At 46.7% G+C, this 20,136-nt stretch overlaps 1 protein-coding gene across 10 annotated transcripts in view; it reads right to left on the bottom strand.

Moving 5' to 3' along the window:
* The window catches only part of camk2b1 (calcium/calmodulin-dependent protein kinase (CaM kinase) II beta 1), a 53,684-nt gene that overhangs the window by 29,078 nt on the left and 4,470 nt on the right, over positions 1-20,136 (bottom strand). For 6 of the 10 annotated variants that reach the window (XM_079751042.1, XM_079751047.1, XM_079751049.1 and 3 more), the window contains exons 3-12: positions 16,991-17,050; positions 16,185-16,239; positions 15,366-15,431; positions 7,569-7,641; positions 4,744-4,846; positions 4,297-4,380; positions 4,000-4,094; positions 2,621-2,743; positions 1,659-1,742; positions 1,379-1,421 (exon numbers count right to left, since the gene is read on the bottom strand). In XM_079751042.1, the coding sequence (XP_079607168.1) occupies positions 1,379-1,421; positions 1,659-1,742; positions 2,621-2,743; positions 4,000-4,094; positions 4,297-4,380; positions 4,744-4,846; positions 7,569-7,641; positions 15,366-15,431; positions 16,185-16,239; positions 16,991-17,050 (786 nt within the window). Of the gene's footprint in view, positions 1-1,378; positions 1,422-1,658; positions 1,743-2,620; positions 2,744-3,999; positions 4,095-4,296; positions 4,381-4,743; positions 4,847-7,568; positions 7,642-10,857; positions 10,931-15,365; positions 15,432-16,184; positions 16,240-16,990; positions 17,051-20,136 lie in introns of all 10 variants that reach the window. The other 4 variants (XM_079751048.1, XM_079751050.1, XM_079751043.1 and 1 more) reach the window with 1 other exon arrangement.

Genomic DNA, 20,136 nt, shown 5'->3' on the forward strand with positions numbered 1-20,136 from the left:
TAAACGGTGGGAGTATGTGTGGGTTAATATCACAGAGAAAACACAACACATACGTATGTGTCACACACAAGAAGCACAGTGCGGACATGGTTGTGGATCATTGAACTGTGTTGTTATGGAACTAGTTCAGGCAATTGTTTCATCTTTTTTGAGCAGAATAATAATTAAAATACATGTGGGATCTGTACTTAAGAGTAATGCAATGCCTAAATTAATAAAAAATTAAATTAATGTTGGATTGTGTTGAGCTAATACATCCTCAACAATTTAGTGGTTGCAGAAGGCATAATTAGACTCCATTGTTGCAATACAATGCCTCAATCTACAAGCATTTATATGTGGTACTCTTGAGAAGAGCTTGACAAGTGTCACAATGAATGCTCTCTCTCTCTCTCTCTCTCTCTCTCTCTCTCTCTCTCTCTCTCTCTCTCTCTCTCTCTCTCTCTCTCTCTCTCTCTCTCTCTCTCTCTCTCTCTCTCTCTCTCTCTCTCTCTCTCTCTCTCTCTCTCTCTCTCTCTCTTCCCCCCCCCTGATTGCCTGCCAACCTCATTGGCAGGTTGACCCAACTTGAGTAACAGACCACTTCTGAAGAGGTCAAGAGTGAGAGAAATGTGATTTGAAGGGTGGTCTGAGAGCATCCCACACAAACACACACACACACACACACACACACACACAAAACACACATTTGTGTGTGTGTGTGTGTGTGTGTGTGTGTGCGTTTCTGTGTGTGTGTGTGTGTGTGTGTGTGTGTGTGTGTGTGTGTGTGTGTGTGTGTGTGTGTGTGTGTGTGTGTGTGTGTGTGTGTGTGTGTGTGTGTGTGTGTGTGTGTGTGTGTGTGTGTGCGCGCGTGTGTGTTTCTGTGTGAGTCAGAGAGAGATGAACTGCTGTGAATTTTCAGCCCTGCAGTCTCCTTCCAGATATGCTTCCATTGTCCATAGGATATTACTGGAGCAAGCCAAATCTCAGAATGCTTTTTATACACACAGTCAAAAGCTAACCGAAATACATAGAACCACAGATACAAAATAAACAGACAGACTCAATGATGATTTCAACATAATGGTATTTCTGCATAGTATTACTGAGTCACTCCACAGAGTTAACCATTTTTTAAAGAAAAAGCCATCATGTAAAACTTATTTATTTTATATTCATTTATTTCTACCACTTTTTTTGTCTTCCACACCTGGGCGCTTGTCCATTTCATGCATCCAACACTTATAATCACACTCATCAAACACACACCTCCCACTGTCTTTTTAAGCGGAAATACAGGAAAAAAAAAAAAATTCATTTATTCTAAGGACTATTTGAAAAGGTACAAAATGAGTGGTTGGATAGAGATGGTTTAGTGATGATGAAGCTCCGCCCTTACCAGAGAAGTTCCGAGACACCAGCATGGTAGTGAGAATGGCGCCCTGTCAAAAAAGAATCAATGAAATGTTAGGATTGTTACGTCATGTTGTCTATCACAACCTGCTCTGTGTTTTCACTATAGAACACAATGCAGAGATGAACAAGAGACCAGGGCAAGAGACACAAATAGTGTATTTTACTCTGTTACTTTAGGACAGTAGCCACAAGTTACATCTTACACTTAATATGGTAATCACACCCTGACACACACACACACACACACACACATGCCCACACACCTTGAGTTTCCTCCTGGCGTTGAACTTCTTCAGGCACTCCACGGTCTCCTGTCTGTGCATCATGGACGCCACCGTGGAACGTTGCTACAACGAGAGGAGGAAGATGTACAATGGTACATGACAGAGGATCAAATAGCAATTACAAATATCCCTAAATATGACATCTGGCTTATGTCCCTATCCATTTTTGTGAACATGTGTGTGTGTATGTGTGTCGAAGCACTTTGGATTGGATTGTGCAAGGATTGGTTGCATAACGTCATCCAAATGAACGACATGAGGTCAATATGAATCAATCTGCCTGTCTGGGTTCCATCTGCCTGAGTTCCTGTCTCCCTCAGGCTTTTGTGGGGTCCGATCAAAGAGACCGTCAGCTGACGGCTGCCCGTCTTTCTGTCCGTCCGTTGGACTTCAGTGGATAGACCCCCAGGTGTGCAAAGAAATGATGAAATGCCCCAAGAAAGCGTGGCCCTCGGGGGGCCGACGTCGAGGCCTGAGGTCTGCAGAACCGCCAGCCACTCCCAGACCCCCCTGAGCACAACACGCTTGATCGCTGACATGGTCCGATGCGGAGATAGGCGGAGCGGGCTTGGGGGTGTAATGGCGCCCATGTAGCCTCGAACAAATGGTGGTCACACAGTAGCCGCGCCAGCGCGGTTTAGCGCTCGTACAGAAACGTGCGCACCATCTCCGCTGTCCATCTGTCATCCCGTCTGGTCTTTCTACTCGTCTGCCTCTATCTGCCTGTCTGCCTGTCTGTCAACCCAGCTTTGAATTCGTCTGTCTGTATGTCTGTCTCTTTACCCAGCTATATGTCTGTATGTCTGTCTGTCTGTCTGTTTACCCATCTATATGTCTCTCCGTCTGTTTACACAGCTATATGTCTGTTTGTCAGTCTGTTCCCCCAGCTGTCTACCTGTCTGTTCACCCAGCCGTCTGGTGGGGTTTGGCGGGGTACTTACGCAGACCCATGGGTGTTTGAGGGCCTCCTGCGCGGTGATCCTCTTGGCTGGGTTGATGGTCAGCATCTGGTTGATCAGGTTCTTGGCTTCGGGGGTCACCGTGTCCCACTCAGGAGACGGGAACTGCAGAGACAGACAGAACGAGAGTCAGACAGAAAGACCGACAGTCAGACAAGCTTTACTACATACATAGGAACGCCCACATGTTTTGAGTAGTAATGATGCAACAGGTATTAAGCTGAACAATATTTCCATTCAGATGATCAGTGTCTTATCATCAACCACGGTATCATCTACATCTGAAAGGTGACCATATCTCCATCTCTATCGCTACGTTATTCATTGATCTGGGAGGTAGATTGTTCCTCTATTGAGGTATAGTTCAAACAAGATGGCCGCTAACTGAATAAAACAGAATTTATTTATTTATCGTGCTCAAGATCCGTGATTGGGTCATTTTGAGGCCACGCTGACTCGCCCAGTCCACACCACCATGTCTATGAGTTAGGTTCAAGGCCTATTGGAATCAAAATGAGGCTAAGAAGTTACAAGCTACACGTACGGAATAGGAATGAGGGCAAAAGGGAGAAGAATAGGGAAGGGAGAGAGCAAAGAGGGAATAGGGGCAGAATGAAGACACATAGTGAAAGAGAGGGAACAGGAGAGTATTGTGTTGCAGGACTAAGCTCAAGGAGAGGGGTGGAGAGATGGATGAGAGGACAGGAACAAAGCCAGATGAGGAAGCAAGGACATAAAAGGAGAGAAGGAAAGGAGAGGAGAAAGGCTTGAGGGGGGCTAGACTTTGCAAGGACAGATGGAGAAGAAAGAGTGAATACGTCAACGGATCGATGCCATTTCAATCTGCCATTTCCAAGTAGGGTAAGAGTAGAAGGAAAAAAGGGGAAAAGTGTGGAGGAGGGAAATGTGTTTGGGGTGGGTGAGGAGGGAGGAGGAAAATGAGAATTAGGGGAGGTGCGAAAAAAAAGCGACAACGATAAGTTATTCACTGTAACTTCTTAGCCTCAAAGATGTAAATATGGAAAAGGGGAGAAGGATAAAATACATGAAAAGAAGGGGGAAGGGAGGAGAGGAGAAGGGAAGTGAGGAGAGGGAGAAGATAGGAGAGGGAGAGAGGAGAGGGAGGGGAGAGGGGTGGGAGGAAAGGGAGGGGAGAAGAGAGCCAGGAGAGAGAAGAGGGAGGAGAGAGAGGAAAGAGGAGAGAGGGGACAGAAGAGAGAAGGGAGGGAGGAGAGAGGGGAGGGAGGAGAGAGGGGAGGGAGGAGAGGGAGAAGATAGGAGAGGGAGAGAGGAGAGGGAGGGGAGGGGAGAGGGGAGGGAGGAGAGAGGGAAGGGAGGAGAGAGGGAAGGGGGGAGCTCACATCGTAGGCGCCAGCCTTGATCTGCTGGTACAGCTTGTGCTGGTCCTCGTCCCAGAAAGGAGGATAACCCACCAGCAGGATGTACAGGATCACCCCTAAGACAGAGACATGGAGATACACACACACACATGCATGAAAACACACACAAACACACACACACACACACACAATCAACCACCCAAACAAAAAACAAAAAAAGGTTTTCTAATGGAAGAGCCAATAAAACATATGTGATGCGTTGGATCCTGGCTCATAGCTGCAGGGCAAATGCGAGCCTTCCCCTGGTGCTAGGCTCACCGCAGGCCCAGATGTCCACCGGCTTGCCGTACGCCTCCTTCCTCAGTACTTCAGGGGACAGATACCCCGGTGTCCCTGCAAACCCTACAGCAGTAACACATGATGTAGTGATTAGCAAACATGTGTTATCAACACCCCACACCCCTCCCCCCCCCCAACACACACACACACACACACGCACGCACACACACACACACACACGAGATAAACGCAGCATTCAAATAGAAACGCATACATATTTGTGCCCATGGTCATTTGATCTACCACAGTTTTATAAATGCGCTGACAGGAGATAGAGAAGCTCTGATGATATTGACGTCATATATTTCAGTGCTAGTGGGGGCAATTGATGTGGCATGTGTAGGGAATTGACCTAAATGATACTCCTGCGCCGGCGACTGGTAAAACCGATGTGCTGATCTGTCCCCCAGCGATGTGGATACATACCGAACCAGGCCTGCTGCTCCCCCTGCACCTCGATGGCCAGGCCGAAGTCGGCCAGCTTCACCGCCGCGTTCTTGCATTTGCTTGCGAGGAGCAGGTTCTCTGGCTGTGGGCGGAGGTAGAGAGAGAGCAGGCGGTGATGTCTCTCCAAGACGGCACGGGGGGGGGGGGGGGGGGGGGGGGGGGGGGGGGGGGGGGGGGGGGACTCACAGCCTGATCGATGCGATGCGATTGATATTGTTTGAAACGGAAGTGCGTCTTTGTCGTACCCCTTTGCCGCTGGTTTGGACAAAAGGTCACACAGTGTGCGATCGAGAGGGTGCTTATTTAGAAGTGCTTTGGAACACCTAAGCTGCCACATGCATTCATGGCGACAGCCAGGCTTAGTCAAGTATCGACAAATCCATGTTTTAACAAAGAGTGACAACTGCCATTGAGCGAGCGGTTTTCAAGTACCTCCCGTGAAGGGTTCGCTTCACAGGCCACGTCTCCGTGGCTCAGATAAGGCAGCCAACCTCATTCTCCCCCAGCAGCTGGGGAGCTCAGCTCTATAATGACGTCTGCTCCCCTCGCTGACTAAAGCCGTCTCTATATTCCTCTCTGTTTCAACGTCTACCATTTTCTTAGGATTGACTCACGAATATTACCTCGCGGTCGAACCAGAATAGGATATTAGGACCCAGGAAGCCAGAAAACCCTGTGATGTTCTAATGAGGGAACTCTTGAATTCCCCCTGAGCATAAACATCGCTGAGATAGTGCTGTTGGGTGCTACTGACACACCTGCACACCACACCAACAGGAGGATGCAATTGCTATTCCTGCCCTTTTCAAGTACGCTGAGGACCCTTATTTTTCTATTCCTACTAGTTGTTACTGCCATCTCCTCATAATATCGTTGTTCAAAATAACCCTGAGTAACACTGTGCATTTGATACACACGACTTTGACTTCACCCTCTAGTTAGCCCGCTGTGTGACTCTCTGCCTACACCATCCTATCGCTTCCACAAAATCTCCAGCAGGCGCCAACAGACTCACCACCGTCCTCCCACTCTGGGGTAGAGGGAGCAGTCGGGCAGTGTTCGAGAGATGCAGAAATGCTCTGCACAGCAGAGGGGGGGTCAACGGCAGGCTGAAGCAGAAGCGATGGAGCGAGTGATAGGCACAGAGAGAGAGAGCGAGAGAGACGAAGACATGGGGCTCAGTGGGTAATCACAAGGCACTATGCGCCCTGCGTGTCATCACCCTCCTGGCGCCGGCGGTTCGGCTGCGCTTTGTGCATTACCCGCTGCGACTGGACAGACCTGCCAACAGCACCTAAGTAATCTGTCCACAACGGCGGTGGATAGAGAATTCTGATGAAGCGCAAGCTGAGCTCCCGTTGAAAAGGTATGGGAAGGCAGTTTGCAAACAAAGGCGACCTGGGCTTGCACGTAGAGACGGCAGGGGCGTTAAAGCGAGAAGCTCTCTTTCCCGCCTGTGTGTCTTTCATTTTGTTGGGGTTTACACGCACAATCATGCCTACTCCCCTTGTTTTGATCAAAGGGGAAAGAGGGCTGAGATGGGGGGGATTCAGCCATACTGGAGAGGAGTTGTGGGAGTATCAGATGGAATGGATCCAAGCTTCCACTTTATCTCGCTCGCATCCAGTCTCTCTTTCACCCGCTCTCTCTGGGAGGATCCTTCCCTGTCTCTCTCTCTCTCTTGTTCTCTCTTGCTCTCTGACTGTCATGGCAGGACAGGACAGCGGGAGCTGCTGTAGCATTCCTCCATCTGCTCGGATTTCTTCACAGGGAGAGGTGGAGGAGACGCCGACCTCCATGAAAAGGGCACTTCGGTTTAGGCAGAAGGTGGCAGCATGTAATCAGCACCGGTCTCTGAGTCAACCTTAGATACTTATATAATTCGTTCAGAATTCTCTAACATGTCGATAAGGTCAACGGCAGATCTATGTTTATCTGTTCGCATGCCGATTTCAAATTCTTCTGCGTGCTGATTTCATCTGCAATGACCTAATTCCTAATTGGAAGGATGTGTCACGCGGGACTGTCCTCAGTCATCACACTCTGACCTATTGCACGAAAAGCCCTCCTGGGAGTGTGTAACCCGATAGGCGTGTCCGCTAAATAAAGACGCAGCAACAACAGTCCTGATCAACATAACACGCCTCAGCTGGAATGTCTGTGCTGACATTTGCATAAGGCAGTCTGATTAAATCAGCGTCATGCAACACAATGTGCAACACACAGAGCATGCACAAACACACACACACACACACACACACACACACACACACACACATTTTGTTTTCTGTGTTGGGCACAACAATTTGAATCGAAGAAGGTTTCGGACCAGGTTTGCTAAAGGCTGGATTTATATATATTCCTCTAATCTGCTGTATTTTTGGCATTCGCTGACAGAGTCTTCCTCTCAATCCTCCACAGTTACTGAAGATGAAGAGTAAGAGGTAAGATCCAAGGAGATCTATCTAACCCTATACTTATCAACGGAAGAGGGCCTGGTCTGGAACCGACAGGTTAGGGGTTGAGAGGCTGCAAGAGTGACAGTGTTCATCTGCAGTTCAAAGGCAATTCCGGAGAAACATTTCCTGAATATAAGTCATCAAGAACTCTTCTATGGGCGGGAGGAGGTTGAATCAAATTGGATGTTCTGGTCAGTGACCGACCCTAGCACTGCCACTGAGACACCCTTTCCCAATAACTGACAATTGCTCACACAACAGAAAAACACACTCACACAAGCACATACTACACCAAGAAACACCAAAGGGTCCTTTTTTGACAGCACATTGACAGCTGTCACTCACCTTCAGGTCCCGGTGCACCACACCCATTTGATGGCAGTGAAGCACCGCCTCCAGGATCTGCTGGATGCAATGGCTGCATGCAAACACCGGGGGGGGGGGGGCGCATGTTAGTCTGAGCAGCAGCTACAATCCCGTGCAAGGGTCAAGGGTCAAGGGTCAAGGGTCAGGGGGCTTAATGGAGGCTGGGGAGGGAGAGGGAGAGGGTGGAGCGGGTTGGGGCTGGATCGGGCTCGGTGTTGTGAGTGTGCGTGAGTGTGCGTGTGCGTGTGCGTGTGCGTGTGCGTGTGTGTGTGTGTGTCGTGGGGGGGGGGGGGGGGTCATAGGTCAGACGAGGTTCAAACGGGCAAACGGTGGCAGGTTTTGACTAGGTCTCACACTTCAAATCGACAAATATGCAACATGAATGTGATTCGTTAGGATTATTATATTTTGAAGACAACCTTCTTCCTTCGGTTTCTTCACGGACATGCTCGGACAGGGTAAGGGCAGCTAGGTCCAGGGTCCTCACCTCATGGAGGGGGGCAAACTCTCATACAGGTCTTGCTGCCACTTTAGCGGCAGCATAAGCCATGGGGGTTTACTCTTCTCCCTAGCCAACAGGTGTACGCTGGACTCTGAAGTCTTCTACACTCTGTCTATTGTAGGCTGCTGAGGGCCTGACCTGGCTTGCCATGAGGTGGACTAAGGGGATGAACGTGGCAGTGATTCCCTGGCCGACTGCTAATGACGGGTGAGGGAGGGGGAGAGAGGAAGAGGGTGCGGGAAAAGTCTTGGGTTTATAAATAGTGACGTTTGAAAGATCGCTCACGGAGGGACTATGAATTAGGGGATGTGTTGTAATGTGGTGGTGCTATGCTCCGTCTGACAAACATCTGTGATATATATATATAATGTTAAGCCTATATGTTGTGTCATACACACACTGTACATAGATCCATAGGATGACGTCAAGCCATGGTCGCTTGTGATGATCTGCAAACACACTTCAGCAATGGCGCAGTAATGTGTGAGCTTGACGACAAACCGTGTGCAAGTGTATGTGTGTACCTTTGTGTCTGCTCTGTGTCCACTCTTTATAACACTAGTTACATAACAAAATGGCAGACTAAACACTGAAGACAAAAAACGGAATGTACCGTTATGCTAATGCTACATGTTATTCAACTGTCTTCTATTTGAACAATGATTTGATCAGCACGAATTTCATAGTTTTGTAGAGTTGTGGCAAGAGAGAGAAAAATACAGACAAGAGGAAGAAAAATCGAGATGGAGAGCGGGACAGAGAGAGAATCTAGAGAGAGAGAGACACAGACAGAGTCAGTCAGACAGCCAGACAGAGAGAGAACACAAGAGAGATGAACCGGCATGGTTTGTAAGTTCACCCCTGTAAATGAGAATCCTGGGTCTCCGTCATTAAGGTCTTCTGATATATAAGTACTGAGAAGGTCATAGCGGTATCTACAACGAAAACACACACGCACGGCAACGATCAAGGATAAATTACAAACCTGTGTGAGTATTTGTGTGCGGCACGCAATGAAGGACTAAACGTTTGCAGCCATTGAAAAGAGTGTGTGGGAGTGTGCTGCATGTGCCATCTTTTCACACACAAACGTTCTCCAGGCTACAGGGAGTGATTCTGTGTAGGTGTCTGTGAATGTGAACTGGAGCAATCTTCAACCTTATTTTCAGATTATACATCTCATCCAAGGATCTGTTTGTTTTATGTGAGTCATGGTTATCGATGCCTCTTCGTGGACATTTAAATAGACACCGTTTGGTGGAATTGAACCCCAGACCCTGGACGTGTTAATGTTATGCTACCGGTTGAGATACAACAGACCTCATAAAGCCAGACTGTGCTAGGCGAAGCAATCGTTATCATGCTGGTCACGGCTGATGCTTCCCATCAATTAGAACGAGGACACACACATTGAACTGGGTCGTGATTAATGATAACATTTAAGACCCCTGCCAGTTGGGTTTCAGATTAACCCTCACCCATATAGTGCAACTAATTCCCCTAATCTCATTTACACAGTTTGTAGGTGATGAATATCAATAAACACACACACACATATACATATATATATATATATATATATATATATATATATATATATATATATATATATATATATATACACACATATATATATATATATATATATACACACACATATATATATATATATATATATATATAAATAAATAAATGTATATATCTTCATCATAATTAGTTGATACTACAAAACTGTATGACAGGATTATGTCTCAATTTCATCAATTAATACAATACCACTGAAAGTTGATAATGATCAACACACCGGCTGATAATTATTCTACTGGTAAAAGGTAGAAAATAATAAAACGTTTAGAAGCAAACTAATAGCAGCATACACTCGTTGAAGGATGATTCAGGTCTCATATTTTTTCCCCGCTGCTAGTTAGCCTTAATCCTTTTGTTTTAAGATCGAAAAAGTGTCCAGGCAACGTTTCAAATAATATACGGTTTAGAGACAAGTAGTCAATAGCCTATTATCAGTTGGTCACAGGCAGACAGGAAGGAGGCTGACAATCAATGTGAGGCTGACGAAATTCTATTTCACCGGCTGAGAGAAGGGGAATGTGTATCTTTACAACTGTGTGTGTGTGTGTGTGTGTGTGTGTGTGTGTGTGTGTGTGTGTGTGTGTGTGTGTGTGTGTGTGTGTGTGTGTGTGTGTGTGTGTGTGTGTGTGTGTGTGTGTGTTGACTGGTGTTTGCTGTTTTAAGTTTTGTTGCAAGTTAACCAGTGTTTTTGTTGGAGGAGTTCGAAAGTCAACCAGGGGAGGGGAAGGGTATGTGAAGGAGGTTGATGGAGGGGAAGGGAGGGGAAGGGTATGTGAAGGAGGTTGATGGAGGGGAGGGGAGGGGAAGGGTATGTGAAGGAGGTTGATGGAGGGGAAGGGAGGGGAAGGGTATGTGAAGGAGGTTGATGGAGGGGAGGGGAGGGGAGGGGGATGGGTTAAGGTTTTCAGGTAAGCTGGACGGGAATCTGAGACTGTTGGTTTGAACACAAGACATTCGAGCATAACGAGGGACAAGCAGACAAGACTAGACAAGCAAACCAGACACCCATGGCAAAGTATGTAGAAAAAAGGTTAGGCAGGAAGGAAAGAAGGGAGGAAGGAGACAGAGATGGAGAGCAGGAGGGGAGCAGGCAAGGTATAAGGGGGGGGGGGGGGGGACAGGTGAGGCCAGAGTAGAAGAGAAGAGAAGGGTGGGGACTGCTTCTTTCCAGATACTAACCTTCAGGTCCCTGTGCACTATGTCATGTTGATGAATGTGATGAACACTGTCTAGAATCTGATGGATACAGTGACTGTGAAGACAAAACAGAGAGGGGGGGGAGGGGGGGTGGGTTGGAAGATGGATGGGGGTGAGGGGGGGGGGGTGAAGGACAGAGAGAGAGGGAGAGAGAGACACATAGGGCATGGGTGGGTGAACTCGGTGCAGAGTGGGCCGTGGGAGAGGAGCACATGAGATGGCAGATTGAAAACAGAGACAAAATGAGGGATGAAACACAGTGAAGGTGGTGGAGTGGTGCGTCACCAGGGACAAGAGGGGGGAAGGAGAGAAAGATAGAGACGGAGAAAGAAAGATGGAGGCAGAGTAAGGGGTTGTGATGGTGGTGGGTGGTGTTGGTGGTGGGGGTGGTGGTGGTGGGGAGGAGAGGTGCAGGTAGAGGAGACAAAAAACACTTTTTAAACAGAATGAGAAACACAAGCGATCCCCGGCAGAGCTGCCTGTGAGACATAATCACACCAACTGGGAGACAGAAGAGGACAGGACAGGAAAGGAGAGAGGAGAGGAGGGGGAGGAGAGGGAGGAGGGGGAACTGAAAATGAAGACCCAAAAGGTTTCTAGAGGCAAAGAAAAGAAAAAAGGAGGACAAGAAAGAAAGGATTGAGGTGGCAGCTGTGGGGAGGAGGTTGGATCCTATGGGAGCAACGTGTTGATGAAAACCGTTTTTGTCCATCATTCAGGTGCAAAAGAATGCAGGTGTGAAGCAGGCCAAGTCGTCGTTGGCTGTGAGTGCAGTAGCTCAGTCAGTCACGTGGGCACCATCTTGATCTTCCTTTTAGTGTGCACAGTTGATGTGTATCCGCATGTGTATTCATGTGTGTCTGTGTGTCTGTGTGTCTGTCTGTGTGTGTGTGTGTGTGTGTGTGTGTGTGTGTGTGTGTGTGTGTGTGTGTGTGTGTGTGTGTGTGTGTGTTATGTTCAGGGTATGTGACTAATAGCAGGAGTACAGGAAGCCTGCCAGGTTCACACCCACATAGTGTCTACTGAGTAGGAGGACAGAGAGAGGGATGACTTATCTCTCTCTTCTCTCATTATACTCCCTTCGTAACGCTCTCTCCCGCACACACACACAAACACATTATTGCGCAAGCGCACACACACACACACACACACAGACACACACAAACAAACAGACAGACAAAAATGCAGGGTGCAACCACTGGATGTAGTAGTGGTGTGAAGATGTACTATATGATAACACGCTCAACACACACACACAGATAGATGGATGGATGGAGAATGATGATGAGGAGAGCAAGTGCTAACGTTGCGTGGCGAGCGAGGGAGAGTTAAAATAGCACCAAAGTGAGAGTCTGGGCCTGGGGGAATGACACACAGCACAATGTTCCCTCGACTGCAGAAACCGCTCCAGTATTCCACGAGAGGAGGCCTGAGTGAGTGCAAGTGGCTAGCCAGCAGAAATGCTAGGTTGGAATTATGTGTGTGGATGTGAATATCCAATTTTTTGTTGGGTTTTGCTGATCTCGTTTGATTACGTCTTGTAATGGTCCATTTGAACTATTAAAAAAAAATATTCTGTTGTTTTTATTCATGGCATCGTTAGCTGCCGTGAATAAAGCTGTTAGTGTTGTTTCTGATGTGTATTTAAGTGATTAATCAAAAACTTTGATGACAAAATAGAAGAGGGAATAGCCCATGTTGTTTGGTTGGCCAGTGTGGCCAATGGTATTGGTTTTGTACATTCTCTCAAGTGAGACGCCTCACCCGTTTAAGTCGCCAATCCCAGTCTTTCGGGTTTCTTTGTGGAAGTAAATGCGAAAATTACTTAATATTTGGTTCCTCTCAGGGCAGCTAGATGTGATTTTGCAGGAAGACTGGTGGGATGGAAGGAGACGTAAACAACGGCTTTATTCCACATCGTGGTTAACCCCTGATAGATACTTTCAACTCCGTCATATACACTGTGTGGCTGTCTTTGGAAATTGATTGTTTTGTTTCAATAAATGGTTATTTAAGTTTAAAAAGTCTAAATGATACTGGTAAAAGGATCATAAATGGATCAAAACTGTCTGCTACCTATATGCTGTATGATTCTTTGAAATAAAACAAAACAATGGTTTTGCACCAGGAACAAGGTGCTCTGTGGAGGGTGGAAGTCTGTGTGTGTGTGTGTGTGTGTGTGTGTGTCTGTCTGTCTGTCTGTGTTTGTGTGGTTGTGTGTGTGTGACTAATTATCAGCACTAATTAAAGTCCCACTTATTACTGGTCCCCTGGGGTGTAAGAAGGGTGGTGTGTTGAGAACTGGCCTGGATGACTGACACCAGAGAGGGGGATGTGTGTGTGTGTGTGTGTGTGTGTGTGTGTGTGTGTGTGTGTGTGTGTGTGTGTGTGTGTGTGTGTGTGTGTGTGTGTGTGTGTGTGTGTGTGTGTGTGTGTGTGTGTGTGTAGAGGTACTTCGGGTACGAGGTGGGAGAGAGAGCAGCAGTGGGCTGAAAAGGCAGTGATTACTAGGCTAGATCTTCACCACAGGGGGGACGGAACAATAGAATATCACCCTTTTGACGTCAATGCTCTTCAAATCTGGATATTTTTAAACCCAGTATAATCAAAACAGCAAAGTACAATATCAACCAGCCAGGAATTGCTTGTGTGTCACTTTGGATAGAGTTGCTACTTAATGACTACTACTACTTCATGTATGTAAGCAAAAAACAATGAGGGCAATTGCAACCCATTTGTATCTCCTGTTCTCGAATGGAAACAGGCAGGCATTGTTAACATCATCATTCCAGCATAGAATTTATAGTCATAGCATTCATCTATTGAACAAAGCAGACTAAATACAAAAGCATTCATTGTATTTCTTATCAAATTTAGTTTACTTCCACTTCCTTCCCATCAGACATTTAGTTAATTTATTAGGTGTCTGTGGTTGCAGGCTGAGCAATTTCAACCAATAATATCTGCAAATAATATGCAAAATTGTAAAAATAATATGATATCCACTTATAACAACACAGATGTTGTTATAAGTTGTTACAGTCGCAGGTTTAGTCACTTTCTCAAGTCAAATCAAGTCAGATCTCATGTGTTTTGTCCTGCAGAAATAAAAACATTTTAAAAGGAACAACATCATGGCTGTTCATCACATATCCAAAAGTATATTATAACATTGTATCTGGTCTATTACAGCCTTACTGGTACACAGCAGGAAAATAACTGCCCCTTTTATATCTGATGGCTCATTTACTTTTCCCTGAGGTACTCAGGGTAGTTTATATTAACGCTGATGTTATTTTTGTCCTCGGGAAGCCTCTCTGGCTGGAACAGCTATGGTTAAACCCCAGTATGGCTCCAGTGTCACCGTAGTATCATGGATCTGCTACCGGGCCGGCTGCACAACCATTGAGTACTTGTTATTATACTGCAATACCTCAAAACCTCCAAAATAAAGTAAAGTAAAACAACCAAGACAAACTGAGATGTTTCAGATGTGATTCATTTAGAAATATCTTCTGAAGGTTTGCGAATTCCGAATGCTGACGCACATTGTCCATTCATGGTGGATTTTGATCATTTTGTGTGTTTGTCTTTTTTTGTGTGTGGGTCTTTGTATATGAGTATGTGTTTTTGCGAGTAGCATGTCCACACTTGTGCATATGTTCTATTTAACCCCCCTTTCTTATCTGATTGTGCATGAGTCACTGGGAACAAGAGGAGAGCAGAGAGACATGGGAAGTAGTGTGTGTGTGTGTGTGTGTGTGTGTGTGTGTGCGTGTGCGTGTGCGTGTGCGTGTGCGTGTGCGTGTGCGTGTGTGTGTGTGTGTGTGTGCGTGCGTTTGAACTAAGGGCTACGAAAGACAAGTGGATGATAAATGCCGGGGGAAAATGAGGACAGGAGAAAGAAGGACACACACACAAGCACGCACACACAAAAACACACACACATACACAAAACTTGCTCTTGTGCAGTTTTAATGACTATCATGTTGTGCTTGCTCTCCCTCCTTTGGGCTAAATGCATGAGTAACAGAGGAGAGGAAGAAAAGGAGGAAGGGAAGGAGGAAAGAAGCTTGAATGGGAGTGAACGCTGCATCTTAACTGCACTGGGACTACTCCTCACATCGGCCTCTACTATGTCAGTGTGGGACCAGAGGGTCTTGGACACGCTTGTGATGCTGTGGTCTTACACGGCAAATAAAAAATAAATGAAGGAAATGCGGTGAATGGGAAAACCAATGGACGCAATTAGGAGCCACCGAGTGGAAAAACAGAGGAGAGGAAGAGCAGATGAGGAGAGGAAGACATGGGTTCGGACTCAGAATAGAAGAAGGACAGGGGAAGAGGTAGAGGAGAACACACTCCCTAAAGTGGAGAGGGGGTCTGAACATCGGACAAACAGATTAACAGACCCATAGAAGACAGACATAAAGAGGGGCCGACAGGAAACAGGACGAGAGCGGATACACACAGAGAGATTCAGGGCCTACCTGGCGTCGGCCTCACTGTAGTACTCCCTGGCTACGATGTCCTCGAACAGCTCCCCTCCAGTGACCCTGCAACACACACACACACACACACAACAAGAAATACACACACGCACACACACACAACCAGAAATACACACACACAAACAAAACCAGCAATACACCCACACACACAAACACAACCAGAGATACGCACACAAAGACACACACAACCAGAAACAGACAAACACACAACCAGAAAAATACTATTAGAAACAGTGTGTGTGTGCACGCTCCCGCGTGCATGCGTGCGTGTGTGTGTGTGACGACATGGGAAGCCCCCCTTATCTGGCTATGAAGAAGGACTCTATTTATTTTCATGTGCCCCCTCCCATTCCCCCCCATGGCGTTACCATGGAAACAAGAGGGAACGGCAACGATGTGTGAGGGTGCATATGAGCGTTTGGGGGGGTTACGCAACAGACATTTCATTAAACAATATTATATGTAAGATTTGTGGTTATATTGTATTTAAGTCTGTAGGTTGGTTTCAAGTTCCACGTTTTCAAAAGTCTTGCAATAAGTAGAGTCAAACAGTAGAGTCCCATTATTAGTTACTTTATTAATTTTGTTTTAATCTAACAAGTTGTGTTGAATCTTTACATTGATTGGCTAGCCTGTAAATTAAAGCCTTCACACTATATTGTTTCCTTTACTATTTAAATTCAGAATTAAGTCATTCAAATGACCTTGGCAATATCCTGTATGATTCGGTCATGTGACACATACATGCAAATGTGCTCCAAAGACAATGAAGGAGAAAAAGAACAACAATGAACTCACAAGTCAAACAGGAGGTAGTGGAAGCCTTCCTCTGATATACTGTCATGGAGCCTAACTGCCAACGAGAAGGAGGGGGAAAGGGAGAGAGACAGAGAGAGAGAGAGACCACAGGAAGTCTGGTTAATTGAACTTAATTCTCAAGTCATATAATACAGCAGGAACAAGAATTCAGTGTGCGGGACAACTGGATTGGTGTGTGGGAGGTTGATGTAAGAATGTTAACAATGATAATATTGTTAACTGAATACTAGACATTTGTTTCAACAGAAGTCCTTCTACACTGAGAGATTATGTGTGCAAACACAAGAACACTGTGAAGCTATTGACTCTTCTGACCAGAGATGATCTTTCTGAAGGAGCTGTGGTTTGGACCCCTGAAGAGATGAGAAATAAGGAAGGAAAGGGGGTTGGAGAGAGGGAGGGATAGAGAGAGAGGAGTCGAGAGAGAGAGAGAGGGAGAGAGGAGTCGAGAGAGAGAGAGGGAGAGAGGAGTCGAGAGAGAAAGAGGGAGAGAGGAGTCGAGAGAGAGAGAGAGGGAGAGAGGAGTCGAGAGAGAGAGAGGGAGAGAGGAGTCGAGAGAGAAAGAGGGAGAGAGGAGTCGAGAGAGAGAGAGAGAGGGAGAGAGGAGTCGAGAGAGAGAGAGGGAGAGAGGAGTCGAGAGAGAAAGAGGGAGAGAGGAGTCGAGAGAGAGAGAGAGGGAGAGAGGAGTCGAGAGAGAGAGAGGGAGAGAGGAGTCGAGAGAGAAAGAGGGAGAGAGGAGTCGAGCGAGAAAGAGGGAGAGAGGAGTCGAGAGAGAGATATCGCACCTATATTGGAGTGCTTCAGCAGGCGACAGATCCGGGCCTCCCGTTCCAGTTTCTGGTGATCTGAAAGAGAGAGGAGATGACTAAAGGTTTAAAGATGAAGACAACCAAAGCAACTTTACAATCCAACTCAGATTGCCTCCGTAGACAAATGTTAAAGCTCCTTCCTGGGATTAATCAAGTGCCATTTTGACTTCTGTAAGGTCATTTAAAAAATTATTCAAACAAAATGGAATGCAAATATAATTGTACTCACAATATGATAAGCCCTGAAAAGTAAACCATGTCAAAACAAGAAGCAAGAAATAAAGTACATTGTGTCAAATTGGTCAAATTAGCTTGAGACAAGAGCCCTGTTTTACACATTGCACATGTATAAGATGCACGTCTCTGAGTTTGCGGTCGCAGGCAGCTAAGGCCAGCACAGCTGTCCATAGGGTCTGCGTGGGCCGGCCTTAGGGGACTACAGGCTGATGAATGGATGCGGAGGTGGCCGATCGATCGATCACAAGCCACCGGGCTTTACGGCTCTGTTTGATGTGGCTCCGTTTTCTTTAGTGAGCAGTTCGAGGGATGAAGGATGCCGTGTTTGCCTTCAGTACACAGGGAGTTATTGCCTGTGTGGTCGGGCCAGTAAATGGACGGTGGCTGTGAGCGTTTTTATAAACGGGAGAGAGAGATGTGGTGACCGAGTAAGTCTGTTTTATGGCCGTACATTCTGTGATCGCTGTTATTGTTCTGTGATTGATAATGGGCCCTCTAAATGACTCTACGGAGAGACAAACCGACAGACAGACAGACAGAATGACAGACAGACAGACAGACAGACAGACAGACAGACAGACAGACAGACAGACAGACAGACAGACAGACAGACAGACAGGCAGTAGGCTAAATGTAGGACACGAAGATTATCAGCTGAGGAGTACGGAGAAGCCCTGCCATGTTTGCCTCTTTCCTGGATGAAGCGCATTAAATAAGAAATGAGAGAGGCCGAGCAAGCTAACAAAAGAGAGAGAGTGACTGGTCCTGGGGGGATGAAAGAGGCTGAGTGAGAGGGAGAGAGTGAGTGAGTGAGTGAGTGAGTGAGTGAGTGAGTGAGTGAGTGAGTGAGGCTGAGGGAGAGTTAGAGAGAGAGACAGCGACGGACTGATTACGGGGAACGGGAACAGATTAGACGTAAAAGATTCAGAGAGGCACCGACAGACAAACAGGCATTCAGAGCCATTGAGTTAGATGATAAGACAAGGCAGCAAGAGCATGAGAAATAAATTCATCGGTGGGGTTTGGAGGAGGTTATAAAGAGAAAGAGTCATGAGTCCAAAGAGAAGCGCTGTGGAGCATAGCATCAGCCCCGTTACAACAGTGATGTCCTCACAGCACCGCTCCAGATGAACTGCCATGGCACACGCTCATCTCGATAACTCCTAAACAATAATTGGACGAGAGTTTGCCCCGATTTACTTAACTGCTAGCCATTAGAATTAACTAGGTTATTTAGCGATTAGGGTTAACTTTGGCTCATCAATCCATTACAATTAGTTAAGAGGATAGATTTTCCATACATGGAGAATCAGTCAATCTTTATTTAACCAAGCAGTAAGCCTAATGGTCTCATTTCGGATAATTGGAAGTAAGTGCCGACAGCAATACAAAAAGACTACTAGATCACATGGTCGCTAATGCATCAATCCTAGAAACAATACCCAGTTGCAAACAGCAGCAATCAGGCTGCAACAGGGTCCGTTATACACATTAATCACAAAATAGTACAGGAGCACAGGAGAACAAGTCTAGGGTAAAGACGAGGCGATTTTATGTCGCTTGATCCAGTGTCCCAGGTTATTTCAGCTGTCCCAATTACTTGACTTTGGCCTATTATTGCTATTCTCTCCAATGACACAGAGCTGTCCCTAACCAGGTCAAAATCTACAGCTGCATTGCAGAGTTAACAATCACGTCTTTCTCTCTCTCACACACACACACACACACACACACACACACACACACACACACACACACACACAGTAGATAAACGCAATTTTCGTACACTGATATACACAGCCAAGCCCACCCTCAGAGACCACTGTCCAGCTCTATCTTGTACATGGCTGTGTGCCAAGTGTACCGCCTGACATGTGGTGGATAGCTGGAACCATTTGATTGCTAGCGAGAACTTGGCTGAGGGGGCAAGGACTGTGTGTGTGTGTGTGTGTGTGTGTGTGTGTGTGTGTGTGTGTGTGTGTGTGTGTGTGTGTGTGTGTGTGTGTGTGTGTGTGTGTGTGTGTGTGTGTGTGTGTGGTGTGTGTCAGAAAGAGGTGTCCGATGAGAGTCCCGTGCTTTAGACATGTAGGCACATGGACGCATGCCCCCTCAGCTGCTCAGTGCCAAGGATGCCTCTCACACACACACACACACACACACACACACACACACACACACACACCTCCCTTAAAGCACATCAATCTAGCTATAACAAACGCCTCCTTCAAGTCATATATTGCCTTAATCGATACACTTCACAATAAAGTAACAGGCTTTTCATATCCTCGTATCTGTTAGAGTGAGGATTTCCTTACTGAGGCCTATAGGTGGTTGAAGGGAACTGAATGAACCCAGTGCCATTAGAGAGACAACCGGGCCGGGGTGAATCACACAGCTTCAAAGAGGAGGGGATAAAAAACTCAGAGCGACAATCCGAAAACGAAAATCAATCTTACAAGGATTATTCCAGCAAACCCTTGCAGTGACAAGTCATTCAGCACCTCAAGGTGTAGGAGGTAAAGAAATCTATCCTCCTCAACACCAACCGGCGACAACAACCACAACCATAACCACGGCAGCAGCAGCAGCAGCAGCAGCAGCAAAAGCGCCCCCCCCCCCCCCCCCCCCCAAACATGAAACATCCCACCAGTCAAACTGGGCCAGTCACCTGGGGTCGCCGTGTGAGCACGGCAGAAGAGAAGCCCGTGTCAGAAAGGTCAGGATGCTAAAATAAGAGCAGTGTGTGTTGAAGGCAGAGGATGTGCAGCCAGCTGCAGGCGCCCACTCGCCTGCCTTATGAAACAACCGTTCCATCCATTACGTTACACCAAACCCACGCGGCTCTCTCTTGCTCAGGTGGGACCCTCTCCTTTGTGAGGCCGGGA

The sequence above is a fragment of the Pollachius pollachius genome, assembly GCF_949987615.1.
Source record: "Pollachius pollachius genome assembly, chromosome: 1".
Taxonomy (NCBI): domain Eukaryota; kingdom Metazoa; phylum Chordata; class Actinopteri; order Gadiformes; family Gadidae; genus Pollachius; species Pollachius pollachius.